The following is a 14572-nucleotide window of genomic DNA, read 5'->3' as shown; positions in this document are numbered from 1 at the left end:
TGTTCTCCTAGGCTTCCTTAGCTATGCAAAATGGCACCACTATTTATCTTGTGGCAAATGTCAGATATCTGGAATTGAACCTTGACTCCTAATCTCTCAGATTCAATCTATCATCAAGTGTTGTCTCCAACATTTATCTACCCACTCCTTTCACTCTTCCCCCTCCACGATCCTAATCTAGGTCATCATCCCCTCCAATCTGGATTATAGCCATAGCCTTCTAACTGGTCTTTTTTTTTTTTTTTTTTCTAACTGGTCTTATTTCAGCTTTTGTCACTCTTGACCATTCTTCATGGTTTTAGAATGATCATATGTGACTCACTGATCATAACTCATTATACCTAGAATCAAATCCAAAATTCCTGTTGTTGGTATCAAGACACTACATAAATTGGTTTCATATTACCTAACTTTCCTGTTGCTCACTATGCTCCAGTTATACTGTCATCTTTTAATTTCTAGAACATACCAAGCTCTCTTTCACCTCAGAACCTTTGTTTACCCTGTTACCTTTGCCTAGAAGGGCTGCCAATTTAAAAAAAAAAATTTATTTATTTATTTATTTATTTATTTATTTATTTATTTGAGAAAGAGTGAGAGAGCACAAGCAGGGGGAGTGGCAGAGGGAAAGAGAGAAGCAGGCTCCCTTCAAAGTAGAGACCACACATGGGGCCTAATCCAGGACACTGGGGCCTAATCCAGGACACTGGGAGCATGACCTAAGCCGAAGGCAAATGCTTAACTGACTAAACCACTCAGACATCCCTTGACTGCCACTTCTGATTTCTTCTTAACTTTCAGATCTCAGTTTAAATGTATGTTACTTACATTACAGGAGGAAATAAATAGGTTACAATGGTAGCAAATAACACAAAAGAAAAAGGAAGAAAGAGATTGTCAGAAAGGCCTTCTGTGCCCAGATTCCAACAACCTCTTTCTTCCTTTTTCTTTTGTGTTATTTGCTACCATAGTAACCTATTTATTTCCTCCTGTAATGTCATCAGAATTCTTCTTGTGTGTTTATTATCTGTCCTCTCCTCCATAATTTAAGTTCCATGAAGTCAGGGACTTTGCTTATCCTACTGAACAGTATATGTCTATTATATTTGCATATTATGTAAATACATTGTAAGTGATGATTTGAAGTACTTAGCTGAGTTAACAGAATAAATATGATCAAGGATTTTATTGCCTCATTGAAAATTCAATATGTAAAATTTCAAAAGAAATATCTGATTACATGATTCTTGGATCCTTCATGCAGACTCTTCAGTCTATAAGACTTCTATAAGAAGAAGGAAGAGAGAGAGAGTGGAGAGAATAGGTAGAGAGAGAGGATTTGTGAGGAGGAGTTCTTCTGTTGGTCCCTTACCCTATCAAGAGGAGAAGTGGGGAGCAAGTGTATTTCCTTCACCCCAAATCTTGTAAGAGGGTGGTGTTTAAGAAATGTTGAGGGTCACAACGGATGTTGGGAACAGAAGTTTTTATAGGAGGAAAAAAAAGAAGAGTTTTATTCAGGAAAAATGAAGGTGTTTATGAGGACTTTAGAGCAGAAATATAACATGATTACAACTGTGCTTTAGAAAGATTAGCCTGATAGCAACACATAAAATGGACTGGAGGTCAGAAAGGAGAATGCAAGAAGGTGAGTTAGGAATAGAGTTGACATGAGAAAAAACACTTGCCTTAGGTTAGGAATGTGATAATTGATAGGAAGAAACAGTTGTGGAAGAAGTTGTGGTGATAGAATTGATAACTTTGGGAACTGATTAGATGAAGAAGGAGAACTATGACTAAGTAATATTAAATACCATTGAGAGGAAAAATTTGAATAATATTTAAAGATAGTATGAATATTTAGCTTGAAGAGAAGCCTGAGGAGAAGTATCAACCCCCTTTACCTTTTGCATGAATTATTTAGTTACCAGGTTTACAAGAATCTGTAATTTAATGGATACCTGGCTTTTCATGGGTGTATTTTTATACTAAAAATGTTAGACTCCATAACAGTCTTCTTTGCTATAATAATTATCTTTAGGGTAGCCCGGGTGGCCCAGCGGTTTAGCGCCACCTTCCGCCTGGGATGTGATCCTGGAGACCCAGGATCCAGTCCCAAGTTGGACTCTGCATGGAGCCTGCTTCTCCTTCTGCCTGTGTCTCTGCCTCTCTCTCTCTCTCTCTCTCTGTGTGTGTGTGTCTGTCATGAATAAATAAATAAATAAATCTTGAAAAAAATAATTATCTTTATTCTATCTCCTTCTGCTACTTTTGAAAAGTTTGTCTGCTGTTAGGGTGCCAGGGTGGTAAAGTCAGTCGGGTGGCCAACTCTTGGTTTCTGCTCAGGTTGTGATCTCACAGACATAAGATTGAACTCCATATGGGGCTCCATGCTTAGCTCAGAATCTGCTTGAGTTTCTCTATCTTCCCTCTGCCTCTCCCCATGCCCCTACCCCATATGTCTGTGTGTGCTTGCTCTCTTTCTCTCTGTAAAATAAATAAATAAATAAATCTTTAAAAAAGTTCCTTTGCTGCTAAAAGTCCTGGTTTTAAAGCGAATGAAATAAAAAATAAACCAATTTTGTTATTAACACATTGACAATTATGAACAAATTTTTAAAAATTTTGTTATTTTGCTTATTTCCTTATTTTGCTGCCTTGCTATGTAGACAATGAATATGAAACCAAGAATGACAACTTAAAGCAAAGAATGTAATAACCCTAATTGCACAGGGTCTTTGTTGTTTTTCATGATATTCCCTATCCATTATAATGCCTTTCAACTGTTGGCACCAGGCTTCAAAACTAAGCACTAATATATATAACACTGAATCAAGGAGATGGATTCTTTGCTAAAGTTAAGCATTAATTTAAGTGGGGTCAAGCCAATTAAGAGTGAAATGTGTAATGTAACTTCATTATATAGAAATTTCCAAATTGAAAAAAAAAGAATAACTCTAGAGATCTTACTCTAGGTCTAAAGTTGCATAGCAATTCAGAAAAGTAATTATATATTTTGAAGAACTCTAACCTAGATTAGCATTTCAGAGAACTTTTTATAAATATTAAATCAAATAAACAAATTTTTATAGGCAGACACAAAATGTCAAGTTATATTTGTAAACTGAGGTATTTACATAGTTGAGTCATAGGCACACCACCATTTTGAACATATGACTCAGACTTTGTACCTTATATACAATTAGTCTTAAAATGTTAGGGAATTATGCCAAGAGTAAACACAAAGTTTACATAACTGAGGATTTACAGGGACCCCAGGCTTGCTCAATTACCTTTGAGATTTTTACTCCTGAGTTTAAACCATTGTCTTTGACCAGGTCCATCAGGTTTGGAGCAGACATATCTATACTCCACCTTCCTATTACACTTAGACTAAGCCCAAATTCCTATTACCATGGCCTTCAAAATCCTTTATGGTCTGGCCTCTGCCTACTTTTTCAGTTTCATTTCTTTCTCACTATTCTTCCCTTTGCTAATGTATTTCATTTACATTGGCCTTCTTTCAGTTCTTAGAAGTTCAAGGAAGCTTACAATTTACCTCCCCGGACAGGCCTTTTCTATTTAAGGTAGGTGCCTCTCCCCGTTTATCCTATCTCCTTGAATATCTTATTTGCATCTTAATATCCACCCCCAACATACACCACAGATTTACATGTTTATGTTTGTTTCCTTACTGGAATGCATACTCTTTAAGGTCAGAGATCACTTCCAGAACATTCACCATTGTATCTCTAAAACCCTAGGACAACATCTGGCACCATGTAGCTATTTGTTAAATATTTGTTTAGTGAGTAGTAGATCAAGGAAGTAAATAATATTGGTTGTACAGCATGATCCAAAGTTGGGGTTAAATTTATGGAATGGAAAAAAAATATAGAAAGGGCCTGATAGGAGAAAAGATAAAGATAAATCCATAGTGTGATGATAGCTGTGGGAATGCAGTAGAAATAGATCTTGGATCATAATCCCAAATATGCAAGAAATAATATATAAAAATTTATGTTTATAAATCAACCTTACTTCAACTTTGAGAATGTTACCTCCCAGATTGGTAAAAAAAATACTTAGCCTACATTGTCCTTGGGTTCCCCCCTTCTGCCTCAAGATGGGATAGGATTCAGGAGCAGGGCAAGGTCCTCTGGTTTTTGAATCATTTGTCTACTCTTGTTACTTCTGGGTATTCCCTGACTCTGCTCACACAGGCAGGGCTTCCTGCAGCTTTCAGATTTCTTTTCGAAACATTGGAAATCTTTTATGAGAGGTACTTATGGTCCTATCTGTTCAGATACGTGAGGCAGTCCTTACTTTCTGGAGCTTTGCTGCTTCTGCTGTGCTATGGTGTTTCCAGAAATGTAGGAACCTGGCTCTCCAAATAGCCATTTTTATGTTCCCTAGTCTATGGATTTTATCTTCCCCAGGCTGCTTCTGAAAGGTACTTTGACGCTTCCCTTCCTTTCATGGTACTTAGTACAACCCGTGAAGTGGATTGAGGGTTTATCCAAGTCAGGAAGTGTATATGATTTTTATTCTCCTTCATCTTTCCTTTCCAATTACAAAATTTGGCTATCTTTTTGAAAATATGAAGAACAGAAAAAAACAGGATAAGTGAACATAAATTTAATATTATATGAACTTATTCTGCTAATAGAAATTAAATTAGTTTGGGCCAGAACAGAGACAGGGAGTGTGATTCTGATCATGTCACCCTTTTGCTTAACATACTCTAATGGTTGCCTACTGCTTTTAGGATGTTACTCCCTAACATAGCCAATAGGATCCTGCCTGCCTCTCCAGCCTTTTCATGCATTGCAGTCTTTCTCATTCCCTCTAATAAAACCACAATGGTGTTTCGTTGTTGGAAAAAAAAATGTTCTCTTTCAATACAGGATCTTTGTACATTTAGAGGTACCTCTTTACCTGCTTAACTCCCACTCATCTTTCAGACTGCAGCTCTCCTGGCATTATACAGGGAAAGTTTCCCTACTGCCACCTGTTGTAGACACTCCTAGTACCATGTAACTTTTCTTTATATGATATATTCCCTTTCAATGGAGTACCATGCAGTTGTAAAACAAATTGAGGAAATTTTCTAAATACTAATGGGAAGACTTTCTATTTTTATTAACTAAAAAATGCAACATGCAGCACATTGTGTATAGTATGCTGCCTTTTGTACAAAAAGAGGAAAAGTTTTATATATATGTATGTGTGTATATATATGTATATATATATCTCCACATATATGTATTCAGTTTGCCTATATACACATAGAAAACTCTGGAAAGATACACAAAAAACTAATAACAATGATTATCTATATTTTTGGTAAATAATGGGAGCTAAAAGGACAGGGAATAGGATACAATGTATAAATGTAAAGTAATGAAAATATTTAATGATGCTCCCTTCTATTGATTTTATTATACATACGAATGTGGCATAGGTTTAAAACTAATTATTGAAATGCAAAATTCATTAAACAAAAGGTTTTTTAAAAATAATTTACCTCTTTATGAAATAGGGATATATTCAAAACTAGATGGTGGTTCAAGCAAAACTAGATGGTGGTTAATCATTACTTTAAGGATCACTTATGTTTTTAAGATATTCACTGAAATAGATTCAATGTGTTCTTTTTACATATTCTATTCTCAAATCAAACTAGGCAAGTATTAGGCATAATCTCTTTTTGAAGAATCTCAGATGCTTGGGAAGCCTGCGTGGCTCAGCGGTTGAACATCTGCCTTTCTTTGGCTCAGGGCATGATCCTGGAGTCCCAGGATTGAGTCCCACATTGGGTGTCCTGCATGGAGCCTGCTTCTCCTCTGCCTATGTCTCTGCCTCTCTCTCTGTGTCTCTCATGAATAAAAAAAAAAAAAAAATTCCAGATGCTAATCTTAACTTTCTAAGAACATTAAAAAAAAGAAAAAGACAATGTTTAGGAATAGACACAAGAATCCTTTGTTCTACAGATTTTTTTTAAAGATTTCATTTATTTATTAATGAGAGACATGCACACAGAGAGAGAGGCAGAGACACAGGCAGAGGGAGAAGCAGGCTCCACACAGGGAGCCCGACATGGGACTTGATCCTGGGTCTCCAGGATCAGGCCCTGGGCTGAAGGCAGTGCTAAACCGCTGAACCACCCAGGCTGCCCTGTTTTACAGATTTAAAACTTTGTTTTACAAATTCAAACCTCAAGAGCTGAAGGTTTTCCAATGAAAAATGAAGTTAAAACAATCCAAAAATGACAAAAGAGATACTTCTTCAAAGTATTTCTGTGTTTAGCCTATCACATATGTACATTAAAATTAGAACAATAAATGCTTATCAATGTTATTAACACTAAGAACTTTAAAAAAAAAAACCCAGAGTGATGGAACATAATAGAGAACTCAGAAATGGACCCTCAACTCTGTGGTCAACTGACCTTCAACAAAGCAGGAAAGAATATCCAATGGAAAAAAGAAAGTCTCTTCAACAATGGTCTTGGGAAAATTGGACAGACACATGTAAAAGAATGGAAATGGGCCACTTTCTTATATCACACATGAAAATAAATTCAAATGGATGAAAGACCTAAATGTGAGACAGGAAACCATCAAAATCCGAGATAATACAGGCAGCAACCTCTTTGACCTTGGCTTCCGCAACTTCTTGCTAGACACATCACCAAAAACAAAAGCAAAAATGAACTGTTGGGACTTCATCAAGATAAAAAGCTTCTGCACCGCAAAGGAACCAATCAACAAAACTAAAAGACAACCTACAAAATGGGAGAAGATATTTGCCAATGACATATCAGATAAAGGGTTAGTATCCAAGATCTATAAAAAACTTATCAAACTCAATACCCAGGAAACAAACAATCCAGTCATGAAATGGGCAGAAGATATGAACAGACATTTCTCTAAAGAAGACATACAAATGGCCAATAGACACATGAAAAAAATGCTCAACATCAATTGGCATTAGATAAATACAAGTCAAAACTGCAATGAGCTACCACCTCCTACCAATCAGAATGGCTAAAATTAACCAGTCAGGAAACAACAAATGTTGGTGAGGATGTGAGGAAAAGGGAACCCTCTTATACTGCTGTTGGGAATGTCAGCTGGTACAGCCACTCTGGAAAACAGTATAGACGTTCCTCAAGAAGTTAAAAATAGAGCTACCCTGTTACCTAGCAATTGCACTACTAGTTATTTACCTGAAGGACACAAATATAGTGATCCAAAGGGGCACCTGGACCCCAATGGTTATATATATATGTTAATTAGTGAATTAAAATAAAATTCAATAAAAAAACCCAACCCAGAGTGCTACCTATCTAGAGATACCTAAAATTACTCTTGGTTTTTGGAGAATGCCTCTTGAAGTATAACTATAATAAGGGCATAAGTGAGGTCTTATCACAGCTGTGGTGCTAGGGAAATAGGTTGTGGGCCTATCTTGAATTAATTATTTTCCATTAAGGAAACTGATAATCAAAAGATATAAATATAATTTCCCTTGTTGAGATTAAGCCACTCATTAATATTACAGAGATTATATTCTCAAATCACAGAGTATAATGGCATCTAATGAAATTAAAGTGAATAGATAGCAATTTTATGCTTTGTTTCCAATTTTACAGTTAGCCCTATAGAACAGATTTTAAGGAGGCACTAATAAGTCTTTATCAACAAACTATCCATTTCTTTTATTTAAGTCTTGAGCATTTAATTGGCAAATTTTGACTTTTAATCTATTGCTATCTTAGCTTAAAATCTGTAGGGTCAGGGTAGGAACAGATGGATTTGGTAGCTCTTAAATATCTTTACACATGAACTGACTGTTAATAATTTTCACTTCTTTAGAAGGAATACCCAAGTTCTAGGAATTTTGACACTGCTCCTTATTATTGTATATGGGGCTATGATTCAGAAAACAGTAGCATCATACTTTTCTTTCCTTCTCCTCTTCCTCCTTTTGGAGAAATACATGATAGAATATTTTACAGTGACCTATTCAACAGATGCAATTAGAGAAAGACTCACCCTCCTCTGCTCTAGTAAACTTGTAAATTTCAATATCTGGTGCCTAAAGAATAACTGGGTACATTTGACCTATTCCATGCTCTTGATTCTGTTCCCCAAAAGCATAGAAATCACATATATTATAATCTGATTGAAAGGACTTAATTTCCTTTTCCTATTTGGTCTACATGCACCACCTGGTGGTAAAGTAGTGCATTTCAAGTGTTGCTGTGTGTGTGTGTGTGTGTGTGTGTGTGTGTGTGTGTGTTGTGGGGTATTCAATATACATTCCTAAATATTTATTTAGATTAATTAACAATGCAATTGTTTTGCAACAAATATCTAATAAAACACTGGAACACACGCACATACATATATGTCAGAGTAGGAAGTAAAGGAGGGAATAACTCATGTTGGAAAGTAAAATAGCTTTCTCTTATTTACATTAACTGTAGCTCTTATAATTTCATCCTTAGATAAACATTTATTTATTGTGCTCATGTTCTTATTGAGGCAAGAGTTGAATACTGATAACCAGTGTAAAACCATTTTATTTTTAATTTTTAAGGATTATAATTTTTAAAAGTATGCATCCTCTTCCTTATTAGTAGTTAGTATAAGTCACAGAATTTTAAAATTATAAGGCACCATACAATCATTTAGACTAATGTACTAATTTTACAAATGTAGTAGCTGAGACTCAGAAATGCCAAGTGACTTGCCCAAGGTCATACTGGTAATCAGTGGCTCAGCTCAAATAAGAAACTAGGTCTTCCCACTTCAGTCTAGGAATATAAAACATAAAAATTACACTCATATACAATGGTAAAATATCTCTCTATTAAAAGATATGAACTTAACTCAGCCACAGAACACCAAGATGTGATTTAATTGACACGTGCTAGTTTTATTCTAAAATTCTGAGTGCAAAGAAGTATACTAGAAATGCATACATCATAAAGCAATGGAAAAGATTTTCTAACTAGCAAAAATCCTTTTATATATGTTCAAAGGAATATTTTTCAAATTCTATACAACAGCTATGTCGTAAAGATGGTGTAAAAAAATTCCTTTTCCCCTTTTAACTGCTTCAGAATCAGAGATCTGTTGCTACAAAGTAGGTACCCACTGGTAGATTCAAGCATAAACCATGTTCATAGCTCCCTCTCATGACCATTGAATGAATACTATATAAGCCTCCTTTATTCTCGCTGTTGTATTCAACTAACAGCTCACTGGTTAAGTTTTAATTGCTTCCAATGAGGTCAGCAAAGGTATTTATCGAAAAGCCCTGAATAAAAAGGCTCCACATACACACACACAAGCATACACGCGCTCACACAGAGAGAAAATCCTCTTGCCTGTTGATTTATGGAAACAATTATGATTCTGCTGGAGAATTTCTCAGCTGAGAAATAGTTTGTAGCTACAGTAGAGAGGCTCAAGTTGCACAAGGCAGACAACAGACATGGAATTCTTGTGTATCCAGCTGTTATCAACAGAACAAGTAAGTTACTGTTATTTGTCTTTAAAAATAATGCTGCATGGTTTTCTAGTAGTTTACCTCTTTCTCTGGTTTTAGTGCTGAGGGGAAAAGTAAAGTTACCAGACTTTTGAGCCATGTAATTATCTATAGTAATTATGTTGTAGAACTTACATAAAGATAAGGTTGAAGTTCTCCAGACAATACTGGCATTTAACTTGAGAAATGTGGGTAGTTCAGGAGAAAATAATTGATCAACCACAAACATAAAAGCATACAATAAACAAATCTAGGGAAAGTATTTATATTTTGTTAATAATGATTTTAGGACTTAATTTAAATCAATAGCTCTAACTGCAGGATGTTTCTTACCAAATAGCAATCAGAATAAATAGTACAATCATATTCTTATTTGTCTCTAATAATGCATAACTTTTATAAATCTACATATGGAGAGATAAAGACATTGACATCCTCTGTGAAAGCTGTTTAAATGTGCCTTCACAGTACAAACTACACTGTATGTTATAATAGTATTTACCCAGTGAAATTTATACATACAATTTCTCATCTTCCCTCCCCCTCCCTTCCCTATTCTTAATCTCTCATTGCAAACAGAAGTCAAGTAGTAAACAGTGTCGCAGCAACTGAGCTTATTACAACTTGTTTTTATAAGGAAATACCAACAGAGTTATTTAAGGAGGAATCTTGTATTGTTATCAGGAACTAAAAGGATAAGGATAACAATTTGGAAAAAAACAACTATTCTTTCTTAAATCAATCTACAATTCACAGATAGGAAGAGGTCAATGACCCAGGAGCAACAATCAACTCAAGATTTAATTTTCATTATGTTATTCATGAACACCCGGAGCACTACACTATAATGCGCAAATGGATACTGACATGGATCCTGCCAACTTTGCTCTACAGATCATGCTTTCACATTATCTGTCTAGTGGGCACTATATCTTTAGCTTGCAATGACATGACTCCAGAGCAAATGGCTACAAATGTGAACTGCTCCAGCCCTGAGCGACATACAAGAAGTTATGATTACATGGAAGGAGGGGATATAAGAGTGAGAAGACTCTTCTGTCGAACACAGTGGTATCTGAGGATTGATAAACGAGGCAAAGTCAAAGGGACCCAAGAGATGAAGAACAGTTACAGTAAGTAATGTCTTTTATTTACAGCACTGCTTATGGACCTTAATCTGTGAAAAAATCATCATAGGCTTTCTTAGTTTCCCCCACTTTTTTTTCTTTTGGAAAAAAATTAACTATCATCTTTTAATTTCTCTAAATTTGGATCATTGAATTATGTTTCCAAAAAGATCTCCTGGAACTGGTCAAATCTATTAATATTATAGTTGGAACTGATAACCCAAGCCAATTTGAAAATAAAATCCCCATGTCCTAAGCTCAAAATGCTTATAAACTAGACAAAATGTAAATGATCTTATTCACATTGAAATGTGACTCACTATCTTCTAGCAAAATTCATTAGGAACTCTAAAAGAGTACTCAGCAAATAAATGCTCACCCAAAACTACTTATTAGTTTGAGGAACAGAAAAGTTATTTTAAAAAGTAATTTGATTTTCTTTGAAAATATTTCTGTGGTGTGAAATACTTCATCTGTGCTCAAAAATGTATTCAGTGACTTGTACAATTGTGTACAGTTATAAAATAGAAGGGAATCTGTAGTATCCTCATCTCTTCACATCATAATGAGTTTGTATTGGATTGTTTATTTACCTAAGGAAAAAAAAAACAAGATTCCTCCTAACATTTTCTTTAGATCTTCTGTGCCATAATTCTATGTTACCTTAAGAGAAATGTAAATGTGAAGGAGGAAATAAAGTGAGTTGGAAGAGATGTCCATGATTTTCTGTTAGTGTACCCTACGTTTTCTCCAAAACTCAGTTATTTTTTTCGTGTTAAAATATCATGGTTGGACTTATCATTTAGCAGTTATGATTAATACACAATTTCAACAGTTTTAGATTTAAGGGGGTAAAATACTCAACATATGTAGTAAGAATTTAAAAGCCCTGAATGAAAATAAATTTTGTTTGTATTACTAGTACTTGAACAATGCTATTATTATATCATCTTATAATGTTATGTATGTTAAAATCAATTTAAAAAGAATGCATGGGATGATGATGTAAACATTTGCTTAAGCACTTGCAGTACATTTTGCTTTAGGCTTGCAGTGAGTACTTGACACTTTTGTTGCTTGTTTACTGAATGGTTTTGAGGCTTCTTAATTAATAAACCAATAAATGGAAATTTGGGGAATTATGTTTCCAATATGAAAATGAGAGGAAACTTCCTTTTAACTATAATTGATATAGAATGCTAAGGCCATTTTAATGGATTATTAACACTTGTAGTTATTTATTACTGTTATTAATAAAATTATCATGTTAGTCTTAGAATATTGTTCTGATTATACTAACATTTAGGTAAAGAAATAACTATTTGGAGGAAGGTTCTGTGGATAATTTCTTGTATGTGAGCAACAGAATTTGGACTAAAATCAATTTATTTAAAAGTCATTAAAATTTATCTTGGATAATGGAACCTGGTAGAGGAGACAGACACCAAGTGGAAGTTATGACACATAGGTCTAATCCTTGTCTGTGAATATTTTTGTAATGGTTTTTAATTCTTTCCAATTCTCTGTTTTTCCATCTCTAAGATGTGGGATATGTACAGATGATCTCCAATACACCTTCTAGATCGTACAGTCTATTCTAAGCCATAGAATATATCATATAAATGTGAACAAATTTAAGTACTCATTGTATAATTACCACATACTTTGAATGATATAGGTGAATATTATCTCAGTGATAAGATGAGTTGTCAGAACTAATTTGAAATTGTAGCACTATGGTTACCAAAACCTAAACACTGTAGAATTCTGTTATATGCCAACTAGTTTCTTTTGAATGCTTTAGTCAAATATTGAAAAAAAGTAAAAAATTTTGATGTAAAATTCATGAAAATGAATAGTATACATAATTATTTGAGATGAAAAGTACCTATAATTGGGATACATTCACATATGTGTTTTATTTTGTGTTAAAATTTCTTGAAACCACAAAGCTCAAGTGTTTGTAAACATACACAAAATGCCAAACTAATTTGATAGTTTGAAATGCAATTTAGCATTAACCTTGAGTAACCATAAAGCCAATTGTACACCATTTCTCTTCTACTCTAATTCTACAGTAAAAATGAAAGAGAGAGAGAAAGAAACTCATTCTATATCACTAATTAGAATGTCACTATATCAATGTATTTAAGGACAGGATATATATTATATAAATAGTCTTCACTTCTATAAGCTTTTTATAGGCTGTATATATAACCCTAACCTTAACCCTAACCCTAAAACTATTGTCAGGTTGTGTTGCTATCCTATTGAAGAAGGAGCCAATCAAGCTTTGCCATAGTTAAAAAAGAAGCTGTTGTCTATTGGGAAATCCTAAGATATAAAAGGAAATACTTCATCGAAAAATGAAGTGGAGAAAAAAATAAGTGGAGAAGAGTTTTTAGAAGAGAATTCTGGTACCCATTTCCTATTATTCCAGGGGCAGCCTTACTAATTTTAAGTGTGAATTCCCCATACATAAAATGTGCAAGTTGACACGTGAAGTTGAAGCTACTATATCCAGGTACAAAGAAAGTGCTCAAAAAATTTAAGAAGGCAAAGAAGAACAAAAAAACATGAAATTATAACTATGAAGACTATTTACATTCCTCAATCATTAATTGAATGAATGAACAAATGAACAAAAGACGTTTCCTTCCTATTTAAAATGAGAGTAATAGGTAGTTAGATTGTCTACTAGAGTGAAATGCCGCAGAATTCAGAAAGTGTGACAGATCAGAAGCAAACTCTGCATTTCATTTTCAGTATTCCAGTCCCTTAAATTTGTTAAGTTGTTGTTGAACACTTTTTTTTTCAAGGTCTTTTAAAATGGTATAGACTTAAAAATGTCTTAGATGATAAAATTTTGCATGAAATGTGAGATGCCAACTTGTGTGAAACACAGTTGTCCTCTGCATTACCATGAGAAGGTCCCAACTCCATTCTTATGGCTTTGCTTTCAGTGAAGGGGAAAGTTACCTGATGAAATTAATAGGTTTTGAAGGACTATTTACTAGCAGAAGGATAACTCCTTCATAAAAAATGTGACTTATAAGATACTAAGATAATGGACTGGAGTGAGTAGAAGAGGTAAAAAATCTGGGTATATAATTCTGTTTCCAGAAGATTGGGCTGGAGTAGGTAGATGGAAGGCTTAGAGGAAGAGAAGGGGAGAGGTGGATATGATAGCTCAGGTCTCATATCTTTAGGGAATTAAAAAAATTATTTAAGCTATCCTGGGTTGTGAGGATCTCACTTCAGTCTTAAATATAGTGTTATCTTGTGAAATATTTTAAATTTAGATCAGAATGAGTAAATTGCAGAAAAAGCATACCAGGGAACCCAACAAAAATTAGACTTGTATTAATAGACATATCAGTAAGACGCAACCATGTAAATGTAGGAAGTTGTGAGAGACCAGGAGATGCTGGGCCACATTTCTGATGCTGAGGGGAGAGAAGCTGTTACTGGAGAACTGGTCCTCAGATTGCATACTATTCTATAGCCAGAAGGCAAGAAAGCCTGTCCTCTCAGGTGGTTCCACATTTAGCCTTACAGTAGGTTTGCAAGTGACAGAACTGAAGTCTAACTTGAACTAATAATAAGGCTAATAAAAGCATAACGTGCCCTTCTAAAATGAAATAAAGATTCATGTTCTCTGCAGAAGGAGAGCATCAATAGCTCTTAAGGGGATTGGTAATGGACGGTCAAAACTTCCCCTATTGTCATCTGAGCTCTCCCCTTGGGGCAAAGCGAGAGGGTGAATTTAGATAAATTTTCAACCAGACATTCCATCAACAGACAGAGTCAATCACTCCACACCTGGCAGAAATAACACTGCTGTGTAAGCTGGGAATTGAGGTGCCAAGTGAGAGATGGCAGCAGTG

General features: G+C 34.7%; 2 protein-coding genes across 3 annotated transcripts in view; one reads left to right on the top strand and one right to left on the bottom strand.

Annotated features, from left to right (window-relative positions):
* The window catches only part of FAM227B (family with sequence similarity 227 member B), a 185153-nt gene that overhangs the window by 53277 nt on the left and 117304 nt on the right, over positions 1-14572 (bottom strand). The window lies entirely within an intron of this gene.
* FGF7 (fibroblast growth factor 7) overlaps positions 9328-14572 on the top strand; it is a 53116-nt gene continuing 47871 nt past the window's right edge. The window contains exons 1-2 of one of the 2 annotated variants that reach the window (XM_055319912.1): positions 9328-9543; positions 10319-10691. In XM_055319912.1, coding sequence (XP_055175887.1) covers positions 9505-9543; positions 10319-10691 — 412 coding nt within the window. In that variant the 5' untranslated portion in view covers positions 9328-9504. Of the gene's footprint in view, positions 9544-10314; positions 10692-14572 lie in introns of both variants that reach the window. The other variant, XM_055319913.1, reaches the window with a different exon arrangement.

Source organism: Nyctereutes procyonoides, unplaced genomic scaffold (assembly GCF_905146905.1).
Source record: "Nyctereutes procyonoides isolate TBG_1078 unplaced genomic scaffold, NYPRO_anot_genome, whole genome shotgun sequence".
Classification (NCBI taxonomy): Eukaryota; Metazoa; Chordata; class Mammalia; order Carnivora; family Canidae; genus Nyctereutes; species Nyctereutes procyonoides.
The sequence above is the reverse complement of the archived record's forward strand: the minus strand, read 5'-3'. Positions and strand labels throughout refer to the sequence as shown.